Genomic DNA, 20,532 nt, shown 5'->3' on the forward strand with positions numbered 1-20,532 from the left:
CGCCTTTCTCATACAAGGGAAACCCAGCACAGTATTCGCTTCAGATTAGATTCCCACGTTGTAACTCTTCCCTTCCGTCTCTTTCAGTATGGAAACGTGACCTGCGAGAGTGACGAGCGGGATATGATGTGCATGTTCGAGGTGTCGGTGACGGATGACGAGCACGGGCGTTGGGCGCTGAGGAACGTGACCCGCGGCTATTTCCTGGGCGCTGCTGGGGACAAGCTGATCTGCACTGCTAAGGTTCCCACTGACGCCGAGCTCTGGACCATCCACCTGGCTGCCCGCCCTCAGGTGAGTCAGGAGATAGTTGCTCCTCTTCTATTAAACCATTCAAGTGCTTGGACACATTTTTACCCTAAGATTTGTGTACGATTAGACCATTATATTGACATTAGGTAGGGTCTATGGAGGTCAGAAGATTAATGGCCAGTCTTCACTATTTTGATCCCCCACATAAGTTTCTGAAGCTGTATAAAATCACCAAATAGTAAGCAAAATGAATATGGAAACGCGTCATGGGACTGAAGGGGATAACGTCTCTTTTTACTTCACTGTTCACTGTCTTCAACGTTCATTTACTCCTGCTGTTCCTGGTGACATTATTCTCTTCTTTCTTCTGTTCCTGCTTACCAAACTTATTTCATCTCGATTTTCTCTTGCTTCTCAAATTTTGCTAACTTAACCTAACTTAACCTAATCTAACCTAACCTAACCTCCTGTCCTCCTCCTCCTCCTCTTCCTCTTCCTCTTCCTCTTCCTCTTCCTCTTCCTCCTCCTCCTCCTCCTCCTCCTCCTCCTCCTCCTCCTCCTCCTCCTCCTCCTCCTCCTGCTAACCTCAATGTAATTTAACCTAACCTAATCTTTTCAACGACTTTTTTTTATCCTCTTCCTTAAACAGAAATTTTTATTATACTTTCATTACAGTCTTCTGGTTCTCCATGACTGTTTTTTAGATGTGGTGTTGGGAGGTTCAGATGAGGGAAGGGTCCTAACACTGTCTCTGTCTTATTTTTTTTTTCCGATCCTTTGCTCTCCACCCTCTGTATTCATGTGTTCCTCTTTACATAAGCACGCTCGGCCCCCTAAAAGGTTGCCAAAGGAGGAGGAGGAGGAGGAGGAGGAGGAGGAGGTGGACACCAGCAGGGCAATTTCAGGCAGCTGGGTAGTGGGAAAAAATGGACATGGAAACTTAATAATAATGAAAGGGTGGAACTAACTTTTGCCGCAGCCTGACCGTCCTTTCTGCGGCACCCTTGACCTGCTTGCCTTATTAAAGCGTGACACACACACACACACACACACACACACACACACACACACACACACACACACACACACACACACACACACACACACACACACACACACACACACTATTATCTGAAATCCATTACCTTAGTACGTTCTATCTTTGACCTTCACACGAGAGAGAGAGAGAGAGAGAGAGAGAGAGAGAGAGAGAGAGAGATACACACCGCCATAAACATCCTGCACACTGACAAACATATCTGCGTAACCCAACCTCCACACACGGTCCCTCACCACATAGGTAAATTTATGCTTCCTGGGCTAGAGAAACACAGAAACAGAGAGAGGCAGAAACAAAGATCCTACGCATTAACAAACATATCCACGTAACCTAACCTGTGTGCACTTTTCACTCCCACATTGTGCCAAAGAGACATGCGGAGACACAGAAACAAAGAGAGACAAACAAAGAACTTACATAATGACAAACCATGTAACCCAACCTATACGCGCACCTTTTTCCCTCACATGGTGCCAAAGAGACACAAAAACAGAGGCACAGGAAAACAAAGATCACAGCTATTAACCCCTTCAGTACTGCGACGCATTTTTACCATGAGTTTTGTGTAAGAATAGATTTTATTGACATTAGCAAGGGTCTATGAAGGTCAGAAGATTAATGGCCAGAGTCTTCACTATTTTAATCCCCCACATAAGTTTCTGAATCTGTATAAAATCTCCAAATAGTAAGGAGAATGAATATGGAATTGCGTCATGGCACTGAAGAGGTTAACAAACAAATCTAATTAACCCAACCATGCATGTACTTTTTCCCTCCAACACAGAGCCAGACACAAACAGAGGGACAGAGAAACACAGACCCTACACATTGACTAACATATCCACTACAACCACCTTCATTACACCTTTCCCCGTCACGCAGGTAAACTTACGCTCCCTGGGCCGCAAACGCTACGCCCACCTGAACGAGGAAGGCACGGAGATTGAGGTGGACGCCAACGTGCCATGGGGTGAGGACACGCTCTTCACACTGGAGTTCCGTGACCACAAGTACGCCATCCACACCTCCAACAACCGCTACCTGCACATGGACGGGAAGTTGGTGCCGGCCTGTGATCGGGAGTGTCTCTTCTGCCTCGAGTACCACCACGGCTCCCTCGCTCTCAGAGACTACCGGGTAAGCAGGGAAGGCAGTAGGTGATCGGAGCTGGTGTGGTCGTTGATAGGCAATAAGTAGTCAGTATATCTCATAACATATCCCCACGAGTTTCCTATTTTCCAAGGGTTGTTTTCGTGGTAATACTGGGTAAAGCAAGGAGGGAAGGCAGGCAGTAGGTAGTCAGTATATCTCTTCTTATATATCCCCACGAGTTTCCTATTTTCCAAGGGTTGTTCTGGTGGTAATACCGGATAAAGGAGGGAAGGCAGATAGTAGGTAGTCAGTATATCTCGTACATATCCTCCCGAGTTTCCTTTCATTTTCCAAGGCTTGCCCTCCACTTTCTCCATTTTCAAACACCACATGGATGACTAGTCGAATTCCCAATGGTGTTTTCTCTCAACAATGACCAGGAACACGTGTTAAACAATTAAGATAACGTAAAAAACACTGGAAAAAACCACAGCAACATTCTCCACAACCTCAGTAAAGCAATCGGCACAAGACTTCGAAATGTTTTCTCCATTTTTAAACACCACATAAATGACTGGTCGAGTTCTCAGTGGCGTTGTATCTCAGCATGACCAGGAACACGTGTTAAACAATTAAAATTAAAATAAAAACCACCTGAAAATCACAACAACATTCTCCACAACCTCATAAAAGCAATCGACACAAGACTTCGAAGAGTTTCAGATTCAGAATACGAACCTTTTTTGCACCCTTTTTTTCATGTCTTCGTGTTATTCCCACCTGTGTCTCCTTCTTTGGGCTGTGGCGGTGTGAAGGGCGGGTCTTAGGTGCAGATTCACAGGTGTGCCGGCCAAGGTGGTGTTCCATAAAGGCTTCCGTGTAATGGATAGCGAGGTGCCTTTACGAATATAGCACACAGCCCGGAGGATTGCCTGCAGGAAACGCGAAAAGGCGACACCTCAGTTTGTGCCCTTTGTGTATTGTTCTGTTTTGTAAGGACTGTGTGTAGCTCCAGGCGTTTTTTCCTTATGCTTTTCACTGATTCTCTCTCTCTCTCTCTCTCTCTCTCTCTCTCTCTCTCTCTCTCTCTCTCTCTCTCTCTCTCTCTCTCTCTCTCTCTCTCTCACAGGGTCAGTATCTCAGTCCCATTGGCTCTCGTGCGGTGCTCAAGACTCGTTCCAACTCAGTCACCAAGGACGAGCTGTTTGCCCTGGAAGACTCCCTACCCCAGGCCTCCTTCAGCGCTCTTCTCAACGCCCGCTACGTGTCCGTCAAGCAGGGTGAGTGTTGCAGAGAGAGAGAGAGAGAGAGAGAGAGAGAGAGAGAGAGAGAGAGAGAGAGAGAGAGAGAGAGAATGTGTGTGTGTATGTGTGTGAGCGTGTTTTAATGATGGTTTAGTTAATCTCATTGTGTGTGCTTAAATAAATGAGTAGAAATTTCTCCTCGATACTTTTTTAAAGGAATATTTTAAGACTACTTTGTTTTACCATTATTGTTTTATTGACGTTACTTTTTTTTTATTACCCATGTAGTCTCTCTCTCTCTCTCTCTCTCTCTCTCTCTCTCTCTCTCTCTCTCTCTCTCTCTCTCTCTCTCTCTCTCTCTCTCTCTCTTATTATTCTCTATTATTAATTCTATTATTATTATTTTATTATTATTATTATTATTATTATTATTGTTTGTTGTTGTTGTTGTTGTTGTTGTTGTTATTTACATACTGAGGTGCTGGTTCAAGGTCACTCAGCAGTGATTGGGTCGTTTTTGTTGTTGTTGTTGTCATCACATCATTACCGCCATGACCACATAGCGTGACTGTTTTGCATGGGATGGGTGTGTGATTCATACGTCCATTCTCTCTCTCTCTCTCTCTCTCTCTCTCTCTCTCTCTCTCTCTCTCTCTCTCTCTCTCTCTATGGTTTGTATGTTCGTGTGAAAGCTAAGATTTTTTTATGGTCCCCCTTTTTTTTTCTTGCTATTCTTTCACACACACACACACACACACACACACACACACACACACACACACACACACACACACACACACACACACACACACACACACACACACACACACACACACACATCATCATCATCATCATCAAATCCACCTCATTAATTTATCCCCACAGAGGTAATTAATTCAACAACCTGTAAGTAATTTGACCTCATCCCTAATTTTATCCTCCCCTCATTTTTCTCAGCATTAAGACCCTCCCTTCCCCTCTCCCTCTCTCTTTTTTCCCCTTATCAGTCTTCCTCCTTACCTTCCCCCTCTCTTTTTCTCCCCCTCGTCATCAGTCTTCCCTTTACCCTTCCTTCTTTGCTTACCTATCCTTCCCTCTCCTTTTTCCTTCCTTTTTTTTCCTTCCTCCTTTATCTATTGTTTAGTCTGATCGGTAGAGAGAGAGAGAGAGAGAGAGAGAGAGAGAGGTTGTGATCAAGGTTACCTGTGTGGCGTCACGTTCTGATGACCGGATTGTGCAGATTATTTTGTTTGTTTGTTTGTTTGTTTGTTTGTTTATTCAGATAGTTCGTGAGTGAGTTAGTTATTTTATTTGCCAGGTTGTTGTTTTTTCTCTGAGTTAGTAATTTATTTTCCTATTTGTCTTTCTGGCTTTGTTTTATTTGTTTGTCTTTCTGTCTGTCTGTCTGTCTGTCTGTCAGATTAATAGATAGTTTGTTGGTTAGTCTATTATTTGTCTCCTTGTCTCATTAGCTTTCTATTTTATCCGTCTGTCTGTCAATCTCTTATTTTTTTTCTGTTCCTGTCTAATTCATTCTATCTGTCTAGTTACCCTGTCAGTCCATTTATCCAACCGCCCATCAGTATCCCTAACTCTGTCTAGCTTTATCTGTCAGTCTGTCTGTCTATCTATCTCTGTCTATTAACTCTCACAAGTTATTATCCATTTCAACGCTTTCCGGTGGTGGTGGTGGTGGTGGTGGTGGTGATAATGATGTAAATGTCACTAGATAATACCGAAGTGATAAAACAATCCAGGAAAACTATTAGTGACTGTCTAGTGTCTATAGGATGTCACTCGCGTAGAAGTGATACGGGGATTGTCTTTATTGCTTATCTTATTTATCATTCTTCCATCCTGATCACGTGTTATAGAGGCCACACGAACACACACACACACACACACACACACACACACACACACACACACACACACACACACACACACACACACACACACACACAGTCTCTCTCTCTCTCTCTCTCTCTCTCTCTCTCTCTCTCTCTCTCTCTCTCTCTCTCTCTCTCTCTGCCTCTTATTTGTACTGGTACGGCTTAGCGGAGGAATGGGAGGGTGATGGAAGGCAGGCAGCGATGGTTGTAGTGGTGGTGGTGATGGTGGTGGTTGAGGGGTGGTGTTGTGGGTGGTTTGTTGATAGTCTCTCTCTCTCTCTCTCTCTCTCTCTCTCTCTGGTAAAGATTCCTACGCCCAACTTTTTCTTCCTCTGGTTCTTTTGTAAGTTATTTCCTTTGCTGTGTAGTTTTGGGCGCAAGTTTATACGACAGTGTTGTATTCTTCTTCTTCTTCTTCTTCTTCTTCTTCTTCTTCTTCTTCTTCTTCTTCTTCTTTTCTTTTTCTTCTTTCCTTCTTTTTTTTGTTCTTCGTGTTCTTCTTTCTTCTTCTTTTTTGCTACTTTTCTTTATTATTATCATTATTATTATTATTATTATTATTATTATTATTGTTATTATTTTTATTATTATTATCATTATTATTTTTTTATTACCATTATTATTATTGTTATTATTAGCATTTTTGTTTTCTTTATTGCTTTTATTTCTTTCTACTTTGTCCATTTGTTGTTTCATCTTATTATTTCTAATGGTAATAGTAATAGTAGTAGTAGTAGTAGTAGTAGTAGTAGTAGTAGTAGTAGTAGTAGTAGTAGTAGCAGCAGCAACAGTAATAGTAGTAGCAGTGTAGTAGTATAGTTATCATTATTATTGTCAGTAGTAATAACAGTAGTTGAAGATAGTGCTGTTGTTGTCGTCGTCGTCGTCATTGTTGTTGTTGTGTTATTTTTGTTGTTGCTGCTGTTCTTGTGTTGTTGTTGTTGTTGTAGTCGTGGTGGTAATAGCGGCAGCAGCATCGGCAGAGGTCGCGGGGAACAGGACACGAGGCAGCGTGATAAGGTCTGACTGGCAGAGAGAAAAAAATTTAACCTTAGCTATCAAGTTGCACCGCTACAGAGAGAGAGAGAGAGAGAGAGAGAGAGAGAGAGAGAGAATTGGGGCACAGTTGATAATGAAGCAGATAATGATTTCCTGAATGAGACAAAACTACCACCACCACCACCACCACCACCACCACCAGCACACATCATCTACCATCGACAAATAAGAACAAGAAACTTAAAACCACACAACTGCCTCCAGGTTTAGAAAATGAGATGAAAAAGTCACTCTAAGCATCATCCAAACCAATTATTACCTGGTAGTCACGTCGCAATCATTCTGTTATAGGAGCACTGGAGGATCTGAGGTTGTCCTTCTTTGGTGGGGACGATCGAAGACTTGCCCTGATTTCTCTCATAAGATTACCCAGGTTAGGTTAGGTTAAGTTAGGTAAGGTTTGGGTTAGGTTAGGTTAGGTTAAGTTAGGTAAGGTTTGGGTTGCGTTAGGTTTTGGTTTGTGGAACGCGTGGAGGGGAGAGAGGCAGTGTAATTAAATGTATGTCAATAGAGAGAGAGAGAGAGAGAGAGAGAGAGAGAGAGATTTAAATTTCTAGGAAGGAAGGTAAAACTAATAACATTCCTATCTTTATTTCTGTCACTCGTAGTCACTTAACCTAATCTAACCTAACCTAACCTAACCTAATGTGGTAGTGCCTAGAATCTGTGCAGGAAGGAAGGTAAAGCTAATAACATTCCTATTTTTATTTCTGTCACTTGTAATCACTTAACCTAACCTAACCTAACCTTATGGTACTGTCTAGAATCTGTACAGGAAGAAATTAAGATGAAGTTAATTTTCTCCTATTAATTCTGTTATTCGTGGTCAGTTAGTGTTTGGATTAAGAAGAGTCACGGTCTGCTGGACATCATGTTGAAGGAATAGATAAAAAGATTCCCTGCATAGTTTCCTCACCACCGTGGCATGTTGACTTTTCCTACCTTTTTTTCATACTTTGCTTTTTCTTTCCCTGAGACATTCCCAAGTTTGTCACGAAGTTTGCATTTCTTTTCCTTCCTTCCCATTTCTTTCATCTTTTTCTTGGTCCGTGCATGTGGGCAGATCAGGTCAGGTAGTACACACACAGGTAGATAAATGGACAGCTGGATGGACAGTTTTACTCGACCATAACACTTACTTATTATTGAGTTGACAAATTCCTCAAGATCTTGTTCAACTCTTCGCTATTGGTAATGAATCCACGTGCTGCAGATCCAAAGGTATCGGATTACTGTGGTTAATTGGGCATTTGAGTACCAACTGATTATTTCTTTTTTTTTTTTGCGGTTTAATATTCTTTCTTCATTTTCTTCTACTGCTTCTTTCGATTTTCTCTCGTGGTTAAGGAACGCGGTTTGGAATTACACCCAAAGAGATTGTCTAGGATGTGTGTGTGTGTGTGTGTGTGTGTGTGTGTGTGTGTGTGTGTGTGTGTGTGTGTGTGTGTTGCAGCTAAGATAGTTCAATAAAGGTAATAATAGTGGTAGTGATAGTATTATTATTATTATTAGTAGTAGTAGTAGTAGTAATACGTAATGACTGGTTTCTGGTATTGAAATCGAGAGAGAGAGAGAGAGAGAGAGAGAGAGAGAGAGAGAGAGAGAGAGAGAGAGAGAGAGAGAGGTAAGGGAGGGACTGGGTAGCAGGTAACCTAAAATTAATTAAGTAATGTGCAAGTTTGTCCAACGTGAAGGAAAAAAGATTTAAAAAGTGAAGCGTGTGTCAACTGTTTGACTTTAAGAGACATCAGAGAGAGAGAGAGAGAGAGAGAGAGAGAGAGAGAGAGAGAGAGAGAGAGAGAGAGAGGTCAAGTGAGGTCACAAGAATTTCATGTCATCTGAGTCAACTTTTAAAATAAAAAGTTTAACTTAAAGAGAGAGAGAGAGAGAGAGAGAGAGAGAGAGAGAGAGAGAGAGAGAGAGACAAGGGTGCATTAACTAATTTATGTGATACCATCTGTGTATTTGGTCTGCATACCTCTCTCTCTCTCTCTCTCTCTCTCTCTCTCTCTCTCTCTCTCTCTCTCTCTCTCTCTCACATGTAAGATGAGAACTGTTTATGATGGTGTTGTCCTCTCCTCATTTTTCCTCCTCCTCCTCCTCCTCCTCCTCCTCCTCCTCCTCCTCCTCCTCCTCCTCCTCCTCCTCCTGTGTGACATTTTGTGTACATTGAACTGTCTCGAGAGTTTTGTAAATATAATATGGAAAGAGAAATAAGAAGACGAGTAAAGGCCTGCACACACACACACACACACACACACACACACACACACACACACACACACACACACACACACACACACACACACACACACACACACACACACACACACACACACACGAAAACCGTAAAGCAATTTTTAAACGGTTAACAGAGAGAGAGAGAGAGAGAGAGAGAGAGAGAGAGAGAGAGAGAGAGAGAGTGAGAAGTGGAGAAGGTACAGGAAGGGAGAGGTGTGAAGGAAGAGAGGAAAAGGAGAAGTAATCTGATACGAGAGAGAGAGAGAGAGAGAGAGAGAGAGAGAGAGAGAGAGAGAAGGTAGGGGGGGTCATGGAGGCGAAGGAAAGGTGACCTCTAAGCAAATAAGTGGAGTGACTCATTCTTTCTTCCCTCCTCCTCCTCCTCCTCCTCCTCCTCCTCCTCCTCCTCCTCCTCCTTCCCCCTCTATTCCGTCACCCTTGTTTCCCTTCCCATCTCACTCTTTTTTGCCTCCTCATCATCCTTCTCTTTCTCTCCCTCTTCCCCTTTCCCTCCGTCCCTTTTTATCTCCCTCTATCCCTTTTTCCTTTCCTCTCTCTCCATCTCTCCTTCCCTCTCTCTCTCTCTCTCTTCCTTCCTCACTCTTTCTCTCTCTCTCTCTTCCTCCCTCACTCTTTCTCTCCCTCTACTCTTCTCTCTCTCTCTCTCTCTCTCTCTCTCTCTCTCGTCTCTCTCTCTCTCTCTCTCTCTCTCTCTCTCTCTCTCTCTCTCTCTCTCTCTCTCTCTCTCTCTCTCTCTCTCTCTCTCTCTCTCTCTCTCTCTGAAGGTCACAAATTGTATTCCTAAGAAGTCAGTATCCATGTAAAAGTATTTGCTGGTTCCTTTAGGTTTAAGAATGGATCCTCTCTCTCTCTCTCTCTCTCTCTCTCTCTCTCTCTCTCTCTCTCTCTGGTAATAGGGATTGATGAGGGAGGGACAGAGGAAGGTTGATCCCTAATTTCCCTTAGTAATTGCTTCTTCGCCTTCTCCCTCTCTCCCTTTCTCTCACCCTCTCCCTCTCTCCCTCTCTTCCTTCTTCCCTCCCTCCCTCCCTATTTCCCCTTTTTCCCCGCCACCTCCTTATTTCTTTCGCATTCCTCCCCTCCGTAACTATAATCATTGTTTCCTCTCTCTCTCTCTCTCTCTCTCTCTCTCTCTCTCTCTCTCTCTCTCTCTCTCTCTCTCTCTCTCTCTCTCATCTCATGTAAACATTATCCTACTACTACTACTACTACTACTACTACTACTACTACTACTACTACTACTACTACTACTACTACTACTACTACTACTACTACTACTACTAAGCAAATTTACTCCTTTATAATATCACCAATTACTCTTTTCTTCCTATTTATTCTAGTCTGGTTCGTTTTGGCTAGTTTTTTTTCTCTATTACTGTATTGTAGTTAGTTAGGGCAAGAGATCTGTTGCTGCTGCTGCTGGTGCTGCTTGGGAAACTCTATAGAATCTGTTAACTGTAGTGATAATGTGAACTGGAAGGCTTTGGATGAATTAACCTCTTCAGTACTTGGATGCGTTTTACCACGAGTTTTTGGGTACGATTACACGATTTTATTTACATTAGGAAGGGTTTATGGGATCAGAAGGGTTAATGGTTAGAGTCTTCACTATTTAATCCCCACGTGAGTTTCTGAAGCTGTATAAAATCACCAAATAGTAAGCAGAGTGAATGTGGAAACGTGTCATGGTACTGTGGAGGTTAGGAAACGATTGCTTAGTTAGTACGTGTCTATGTCTTCTGATCTCTCTCTCTCTCTCTCTCTCTCTCTCTCTCTCTCTGACTCAAGCCACGTGTCTCCCTGCCGGCAAGTGCTTCCTCTGCCCTCCTCACCTCCCCTGAAGCACCTCCTGCCTCCTCTCTCTCCCTCTCCCTCTCCCTCTCTCTCTCTCCCTCGTGTTTCCTCGTTGGAAGGATATTTGTCATTAAGTTCTGTCGTATTGATTAGTTTCAGCTGTTTTGCTCTCTCTCTCTCTCTCTCTCTCTCTCTCTCTCTCTCTCTCTCTCTCTCTCTCTCTCTCTCTCTCTCTCTCTCTCTCGGCGTCGTTATCGCACCCTGTTCTTCCCTCTCTTCCTTCCTCGCGCCCCGTGGCAACTAGATCTCTCTCTCTCTCTCTCTCTCTCTCTCTCTCTCTCTCTCTCTCTCTCTCTCTCTCTCTCTCTCTCTCTCTCTCTCTCTCTCTCTCTCTCTCTCTCACAACACTAATACCACAATAAGCTGTCGGGTTCTGGAAACAATAAAGAACAAAAAAGCAAGATGAGAGAGCGAGAACGAGCGAGGGGGAGTGAAATTTGTGTGGATTTCAGTGGCAAGTTGTGTGGGGCGTCCTTTTCCCCTTTGGTCGTCCCCTCACATACTGGGGATAAACGGAGAAAAGAGAGGGAGGGAGGGAGAGGGAGGAGCTATACGGGAGGAAAGAGGCGTAGAGGGGAGGAGCATAGGGGCGCATGAAGCCTGGGAAGGGAGCATAGAAACAGAAAGATTTGGAAGACACATGGGACTTTTTGGGTAAGGAGAGAAGAGGGAAAGGGAGACTTTGTACGGTTTTGTGTGATCTGCAGCGATGGAAGAGGAAAAAACATTGCCAGTGAGGGGATTGCATGAATAAGAGGGGTAAGGGGAGATGTAAACGTACTTAGTGTGTTTGTGAGTGTGTGGGAGAGTAATACCGTGTGTGGGAGAGTAACGGGGGAGAAAGGACCGTGGAGGATGGGAAGCATGGGAAAGTGACAGGCGGAGACACCCACGCAGGGAAAGATGAGGAGGAAAACATGACGCGGAGGAGGAAGAACTGGAAGAAATCGAGGAGGATGAGGAAAGGGAAGGAAGAAAAGGAGGAGGATTAGAAACGGTCTCACGTAAACCTTGGGGGAAGGAATAGGAGGGAAAAGAACACACACACACACACACACACACACACACACACACACACACACACACACACACACACACACACACACACACACACACACACACACACACACACACTCCATATACTTTTAAACCCTTCCCCTCCGCATCTTCACTTTTAACCCCGCCAATACTGAGCCGCATTTTTACCTTGTATGATTAGACGATTTTATTCATATCAGGAGGAGTCTATGGAGGTCAGAAGATTAATGGCCAGAGTCTTCACTATTTAAATCTCAACATATGTTTCTGAGGGTGTATCAAATCACCAAAACAGTAACCAGAGTGAATATGAAAACGCGTCCTGGTACTGAAGAGATTAAAGCTGTAGATGAAGTGGCACCTTTTGGAATATTTCTTACGACAGATTAATAACATTCCTACATCATTTACAGGATAAACACTCTTAAGAACCCGTCTAATCATCTCTGTGGCCTTGGAAAACAGTCGTGGAGAGAGAGAGAGAGAGAGAGAGAGAGAGAGAGAGAGAGAGTTTTAATATGGGCGTAAAGAAGACACATTTTCCCTTCACAGTAACATTGGTGCACCTTTGCCTGTCGTGCCTGTGTCTAGTGCAGGGGGTGAGGGAAGGGGGGAGAATAATGCTTGAGGGTGAGAGGAGGAGATGGGGGGGCGGGGTTGTAGGTGAAGAGGTCCCTGTGTCCACCTCTGTCCACACATCTGGTCTGGAGGTACGAAGGGATGTGGTAACAGTGGTGATAGTGGCAGCGGTGGTAACTCTAAACGGAGGTAGCCGGGAAACGAAGAGATAATGAGAGAGAGAGAGAGAGAGAGAGAGAGAGAGAGAGAGAGAGAGAGAGAGAGAGAGATCTTTTTGTAACCATAGAACAGGTTTGTACAGTTTTCATTGTGGTTAGGTTTTAGTTTTGTTGATATACTGTATGGCTGGCCCGTGTGACCCCTGTGAGTGCGTTAACGGTGCATGCCTGAATCCTCCACGTGTTTTGGGAAACCTGCATATTTAGATGATTTTTTACGCGTATTTATTTATTTATTTCCGCGTAACAAGATTCAAAAGTTTGAGTAATGGAGAGTGTACATCCCTGCTTTCCAGAATAACTTCCAGTACCTTGTTAATTGTTCAACTTTTTTTTCTTCGCCTCTCTTTATCTCTGTCTCTTTTTAATTTTGAAATTTGAAAGTACCAACAAAGATATTTAACCTGTTTAACTCCAGGACACAAGCTTTCGTTTCCAGCAAAATTTCTAGGCCAACCTGCCTGACTACATTTTAAGCCTCAGGAACAATTCTCCAAGCAATGAAAGTTACCTTGCTTATCACACACTCAGCAGCTGGCCCACACTCCCCAAAGCAAGCACCAGAACATGACTCACACGTATCGCCCCGCATTGCCATTCAAGAAGACCTGTCGTTGAAGTGGAACAGGTGGCTTGCTTGCGATAGAAAATGTTCTCTCAGGGCGGCCGTGAGTCAAGGTTTTATTGTTTGGTTGCTGATGAGCCAGGATTGTTAGTTGACCATATTCTGAAACACTTCTGCGGTGCACTTCCATTACTTTCAAAAGGCTTTCCTCTACAGTTAAATTGCACAGATTTGAAAGGGAGGTTTTACGGTTCGAGCGACGAATTAGTAAGATACCTACATTATTAACGCCTTCACTAATGAGACGCATTTTTGGGTGTGATTAAACGAATGGCACTGAAGTGGTTAACAAGAAAAATGCTAGTAATCCCTGTGGCCTTTCAAAATAGTCTTAATAGTGGTGAGAGAAAAAATAATTTCTGAATACAGGCCTTTATGTCAGTGATCATAGCATTTAAACAACAGGGCTCCTCTTCCTTCTTTTTTCACAGCAACGTGTCCCCTCGCTATTAACAATTCCTTCCCCTTTACGGTCCTTACCTTATCAGTATTCTCGTCATGTTTGCTTCCCACCGCTACCGTCCCTACCGTCCCTGTTTGCCAGCCACCACTCTCTTTGATTTCCCAGCATCCTTATCTTGTTTTTCTGGCTCGGCTGTTTCGGGAGAGGATGATCAGCGAAAGAGAACGAGGCATGCAGTGGTCTGCCAAAACGGTTCTTCCTTGCCACGTTGGGAAAGAAATCTGTCCTTGTAGTGGAGGCCAAATTTAGCGTGTGATTACATTCATCGTCTTCACTTTAATGATATCAATTGCTACACAAACACTTGCTCTTGACTCTGTACAGACAGTGAGAGAAAGCCTTGTTCGTTGTCTGTAGGAGCTAGTATTGTAATGTGAGGTCAGACGTGCAGGCAGGCGGAACCAACCAACCGTCCTGCCTCAAGTGTGAAGATGTTCCCTTTAACCTCCCTCGTCCTCGCCTTCCCTCTAGTGCAGGCAGGCGACACTCATTGCAACCCTTACCTAACGGTGAATAAATGCATTGAGATACTGTGTGTGTGTGTGTGTGTGTGTGTGTGTGTGTGTGTGTGTGTGTGTGTGTGTGTGTGTGTGTAAAAGAGATAGAATAAAAAAATGTTGAAAGAATGCCACAATAATGATGATGGCGTGCAGGGCGGGAGGATAGGAGGGAGGGAAGGTCACGCAACAAATTAATACCGCCCCACAACAGCCACTCTCTTGTCCGCTTAAGGAAACTCAAGCCACGCTCTCTGTCCGGCAACAACCCTCTCTTTGTGTCCCAGGGCGTGACTGGTGAGTATGGTGACGGTGCGCCGGGAGGAGAGACGCCCGTCACGCGCCCTCACCTTTCCCGCCTCACCCCTTCACCCACACATCCTTTGGCATTGGGAGCCTGGGTGGGACGACAAAGGGTGAAAGGCTGTGCTGGTGGTCACGGTCTTTCGTCAAATGCGTGATATGCAGCGCTCATAATAGCAGCTTGTGGCATGCAAGGGAAAGGGATGGAGAGGCGCGTGTCTCATGAGCATGGGTTGTGAGTGGGCATCATCTGGTTTTTGCTTGTAATGTTGTGATTTTTAAGACGGGCTGCTCTTTGTGACACGTTGTAGGTCAGGAAGTGTTGATGGTTGGAAAACGAGAGTAAGAATTTGATACTTTGGAAAACAGAATTCAGAAACCTTATAATTTTGAACTATTCTTTTTTACCTTTCTTTACGTACTAGTGAGGGCTTTATTATTTTATTTATTTATTCCTCTTTTCGTTCTATATGCTGCCCTAGACCAGTGCCTCTCTTACACAAGAAAAAGATAAGCGAATAGAATTAATGAGAGGTATTCATGTCTAAGGTAGGAGGATTAATGAGTTTGCATCTCGCAGGTGTGGACGTGACAGCCAACCAGGAAGAGATTTCCCAGCACGAGAAGTTCCAGCTTGAGTATGACGGGTCCACGAAGCGCTGGTATGTGCGGACCATGCAGGACAAGTATTGGACACTGGAGGCGGGCGGCGGCATCCAGGCCAACACCACCAAGCCGTGAGTGCCTCGCGTCGAGGCGTGTGGGAGTGGTGCTTATTATTTTTTCATCATATGCTATTTTTTCGTGTATTTATTCTATTCATGTATGTGTGTTTGTATGCATGTGTTTATTTATTTGCTTATTTGCTCTTTTATATTTATGCAGTGTATATTTCTTTGTCTATTTATTGCTTTTTTCACATAATTTTGAGAATGGTTTATCAGATATTCCATTAAGACACATCAATACATCTTACAGCTGATATATATTATAAATTTTATTTATTTGTTTTGCGGATTCATTTATTAATTTCATATTAGTGTTGGTATTGCCATTTAATTTAATTTTGTTTATATTTCTTTTTTAGTTTTCAAGCTTGCAAGTCTCACAAACACCTCACCTCTTAGTGTCTTTGCTTTTACATTCAGATGGATGGATTGGGTTTATAGATGGATAGTTTTACACAAGCACTCCCATATGTTGGCCGTCTGGTTTCTTTCATGTTCCCTTGTGATCTTATGTTGCTCTTGTACACTCATTATTAGAAAACTAAAGTAAAAGTGTTTCATGATTGTTATACATTCTCTCAATTTCGTAAACCATCTGCAACACTGTTAAAGCAGTAGTGTTGTTGTGAAGGTCACATGTTGAGTCATGACCTTGCCCTGTGTGTGAGCATACTATATGGATTAACCATTGTGTCTGGGAATGTGACAACCCTCTCCTCTGGCCAGTTCATGATGCTATCAGCTGGACTGGTTTGTCAGCTTCTCCACCAGATATTAATAGTCACCACTAGTAAGAAAAATGGGACACAAAATGTCAAGTTCCAAATATTTCATGTCATATATAACCAAAAATAAATGTACCATAGATATATGTGTGTGTGTGTGTGTGTGTGTGTGTGTGTGTGTGTGTGTGTGTGTGTGTGTGTGTTGTCTAATTATGAGTACCATAGCCACCACCACATGATTTAGGGTGACATGGATAAACATAAAATTTGCTTCAACTGAACTATTTGTATCCATGGTGAGGGTTCTCTTCTAACTCCATTAAAGTCCATAAATACATATTTTCCTAACCAGTCAGTCAGTCTCATATGCCTTAACAGCACTACAGGCAATATTTGTGTTCATTTCCACCAAACCATACTCAGGTTTATAAGTTGATATGTCCTATCTACACACACACACACACACACACACACACACACACACACACACACACACACACACACACACACACACACACACACACACACACACACACACACACACACACACACACACACACACACACACACACACACACACACACACACACACACACACACACACACACACACACACACACACACACACACACACACACACACACACACACACACACACACTTTTAGTATGTATTTTCCTATTCAATATGTCACAAAAGAATCCCTGTTTTCCTCCACAGGACCTCCAATGCGCTGTTCAACTTCCAGTGGCAGCCTGATGGCTCCGTGGCCTTCCAGGCTAACAACGGCAAATATGTGGCCATCAAGAAATCTGGCCACCTCTTTGCCAATGCTGAAAGTCCCGATGAGGAGAATGCTCGCTTCCACTTCTACCTCATTAACAGGTATAGTCTGAGGATGCAGAACCTCATTATGCTTTGTGTTAATATATGAACTGTGAAATTGAAGTCTGAATTTTTATAAGAAGTTATTATAAAAACTTGATGCAGTGAGTGAGTTTTAAAAGCAAATGTTCATAGAAATGTATTTATCACACATACCCAAGTGCCAGTATAGTGATATGTATTGCACACGTCACATATCTTTATTGTATTTATCTTCAAAGTTACATGTATGAAACTTTAAAGATGAATACAGTAAAGATATGTATAGCGATATGTATTGCCCACGTTGCATATCTTTACTGTATTTATCTTTAAAGTTTCACACGTGTGATTTTGTTTCAAATGCATGTGTTTACTGAGTGTTATTGTGGTGGTGCAGGCCAGTGCTGGTGCTGAAGGGCGAGCAAGGCTTTGTGGGGTACAAGACGTCTTCCAGCTTCAAGATGGAGTGCAACAAGGCTAACTACGAGACCATCCGAGTGGAGCGTGGAGAGCAGGGACAAGTCTTCTTCAGAGGTAAGGCCTTCATGGTAGCCAGCCAACACTCTCTTGTAGGAAAACTTGTTTGGAAATGTGTTCTCATGGCAGGAAACATTTTTAACAAACTTTTGTTGTCAAGGATTTGAAATTAATGAGCTTAACTAAAAAAAAGATGACCTGTGTCCCCTCAGACTATCAGGTAGACAAGGTTAATCACAATAAAAGAGAAAGCACATACAAGTTAGAAAGCAAGACTGATAAACTGGATTGACTTTTCCACCACCTCAGGTCAGCAAGGAGGCTACTGGCATGCCTGCGGTGATGGCATCATGGCAGACTCTGAGTCACCAGAAGGCTTCTTCATTGAGCTTCGTGAGGCAACCCGCATGTGCATCAAGAACTCCTCCGGCCAGTACATCATCACGGAGAAGAACGGAGGCTTCAAGCTGGGAGACACTGATCCCTCCCGCGCTACACTATGGGAGTTTTGAGGTGTCTGGCTGGTGTGGGGTCGTGAAGGGGTGAGAGGTCCTCCAGCCTGGCCTAGAGTACAGAGGAGGCAGGGGTAGCATTAGCATCACATTAAATGATCTTTTATGGTAAGGTTGTAGATGTTTGAGAATTTGTTTCAATGCTGAATTTGATTTTGGGGCAGATTGGCAACATCCCATCCAACCATATAAATTTAGTGATGTCCTGAAGGATGATGATACCGCTCAGTAGGTGTAATTAGAATGTAAGATATTTTGTGATGTTCTTTTCATTGTTGTTGCTAACTACTGATCTGCCCATTTTTTGGTCAATTAAGAGAGAAATTTTTTTTTTACTTTTATACCAATGAACTGAGTTAGAATCTTGAAACTTGGTAGTATGATTACTTACTGATCATCGACAAAGACACTCAGTAACTAGGTAATGCTGTAGTCTTAAGGAAATTGTGTTACGAAATCCACCAATAAAGAATTCTCACATGGGTCTTGCTACTCTGCGTCTGCTCAGTAGTTCTTGGATCCTTGGATGGGTAGTCGGTGGAGAGGCACTGGAGGTCCGCACAACCAAAGTATCTACGTCTTTATATCTGTCCCTGTACAATTAACCTGAAGCCTTGCTGTATGTAGATATCATTATTATTAATATTGCTTCCACATGTCCCTAAGCTAAGTCGAATAATCTTGTACTTAATTATACTTTTTTACTCTTTCTACTTGCGACAGATGACTGATTGATTTGTGGGAATATATGATTGACATGTCTTACTGATACATTTACTACTAATATATCATCTATATTACATATTAGCAAGATTTTTTCATGATTTTATAAGGAGCATTTTGTGATAGTCCAGTCTCAGCGTCGTGCACCACCTAGCTCGTGTAGTGATGTAGACAACAAAAGCTTGCTTTTCAGAGGCTGCTGGTGGCACTGTAACTTGTGCACCAAAAAAATATTAAACTCTTGTACTAAATGTTACTGAACTTAAAAAGCCTTTTCCATGGTAGGAAATGTTTGTCTCATTGTCAGTCTGGAAATTTTCAGCCAGTATCTTGTTAATAAGTTAGTTACATGAATGCAATACTACAGTGTAACAATCAATTGGGGTGCTTTAGTGTATATTTTAAAACAACAAACTATTTTCAGGAGATAAAGCCACAGCAGTGAGTGTATGTGCTTATACATGTAGTATGTATGTTTGTATGTGTGTGTGTGTGTGTGTGTGTGTGTGTGTGTGTGTGTGTGTGTGTGTGTGTGTGTGTGTGTGTGTGTGTGTGTTTTATACCTACATCTGTGTCAGTCACTGCCAGGTGCTTGCTCAAGGTCCTTTGCATTTGCCAGATTAAATTTTGATTATGGCAATGAATGACTAAAATAGATTGCTTTATAATAACATTTGTAATAAAACTGAAATCAGTCCTCTGACACATGCAATGGTACCAGCAGCCTCCACGCTCTTGGTGTCACAGCCACAGGTCCCACACTGTGGCCACCAGCCAATGCATTTATGGAAGTTAAACCTTGACCCAGGACTGCATAAGGGGGGTCATATAGAGCAGGAAGTCAGCTGTGTCCCTGGACCCGCCTGCCTTTTCTTGAACGAGTACTAGCTCTTGGTGTTTACTGTTCACCCCATTTAGATGTTTGTGTGCTATTCACCATGTCATATTAGCAAGTGTGTCCCTTTATAACATGTATGTCAGATGTGTAGAGATAACCCTCAGCGTTGCCAGGCGTGGGAGTGGGGCGGGTCGGGGCACTGCTGACTCCCCCGCATAATCCTGCCGGGTGTAGTCTATTGATTGTAAGATGCGCTTTAGGCTAGATATATACTTTATTTATTGCATTATTGTATAGCAGTCCGGCATATACTGCTTATTAATAAAGCTAAGCAGATTATGTTCATTTTTTGGCATTTCATCAACAATGCATCAACACCCTGAGCCAGTTTGTTGTGACACCAGCTTCACTCTCTTCCTTTCTATGGTAGTAGAGGAGGTGTTTGTTGTACAGTGATTCCACTGTAGCAGTTGATGAATTTTCTGGATAATGAATATGGTAAAAACTCTTTGCTTCTAGAGGTACATTTGTGTGCAGCTGCAGTGTTTGTTTTTCCCTGAATTACAAAGCACTTGGAATCAACCATCTGTCTCTGGCCTCTCAGGATGGATGGGTTTTTCAAACAGTGCAAGACAGAGGACAGCCTGAAAGATGACAAGTAAAGGCTGTATATTTTAATGTGCATTCATGGAAGGATGAGAAGAAGAGAAAATAAGTGTTTGAAAGAGTGAGTTGACTGAGGTGCCTCAAACAGAGTAAAAGAGCAGTTGTCAAAACTTGAAGGTCTTTTGAAACCTCCTGCTTAAAAGAATTCATGTTATTTGAAAGAAGAAATAAAGGAGCAGGCAGAGAGTTCCAGAGTTTACTAGAGAAATTGAGAATACTGGTTAACTTGCATTAGAAAGGTGGACAGGGTAAGGGAAAGAAGAAAGTCATTCAGCAAGATAGAGGAAGAAGGGGAGGCATTCATAGAAGATGCTTTAGCTAGAGATGAGATATGAAGTTTCTAGATCAGACTGCAAGTAAAGACCAAGAATGTTCAGTGTAAAAGAGGAGGACAATCAATTATCTGTGTTGAGTTGGTAGATGAAGGTATTGAATTTTTTAGGCAATTGACACAACCTTCCACATCACTATCCACTCTTGCTTCTGATGTCTGACAATATGAAAATGTGTGGCTTGGTATGTTTGAAAATGCTCAAGATTATGTCTGAAATATGACCTT

At 42.8% G+C, this 20,532-nt stretch overlaps 1 protein-coding gene across 4 annotated transcripts in view; it reads left to right on the top strand.

Annotated features, from left to right (window-relative positions):
• The window catches only part of LOC123517480 (protein singed-like), a 94,964-nt gene extending 75,318 nt beyond the window's left edge, over positions 1 to 19,646 (top strand). For all 4 annotated transcript variants that reach the window (XM_045277574.1, XM_045277571.1, XM_045277572.1 and 1 more), the window contains exons 4-10: positions 88 to 294; positions 2,195 to 2,449; positions 3,534 to 3,684; positions 15,019 to 15,175; positions 16,611 to 16,775; positions 17,155 to 17,291; positions 17,544 to 19,646. In XM_045277574.1, the coding sequence (XP_045133509.1) occupies positions 88 to 294; positions 2,195 to 2,449; positions 3,534 to 3,684; positions 15,019 to 15,175; positions 16,611 to 16,775; positions 17,155 to 17,291; positions 17,544 to 17,746 (1,275 nt within the window). In that variant the 3' untranslated portion in view covers positions 17,747 to 19,646. The remainder of the gene's footprint in view (positions 1 to 87; positions 295 to 2,194; positions 2,450 to 3,533; positions 3,685 to 15,018; positions 15,176 to 16,610; positions 16,776 to 17,154; positions 17,292 to 17,543) is intronic.
• The last annotated feature ends 886 nt before the right edge of the window (positions 19,647 to 20,532 follow it).

This window comes from Portunus trituberculatus, chromosome 42 (genome assembly GCF_017591435.1).
Source record: "Portunus trituberculatus isolate SZX2019 chromosome 42, ASM1759143v1, whole genome shotgun sequence".
Classification (NCBI taxonomy): Eukaryota; Metazoa; Arthropoda; class Malacostraca; order Decapoda; family Portunidae; genus Portunus; species Portunus trituberculatus.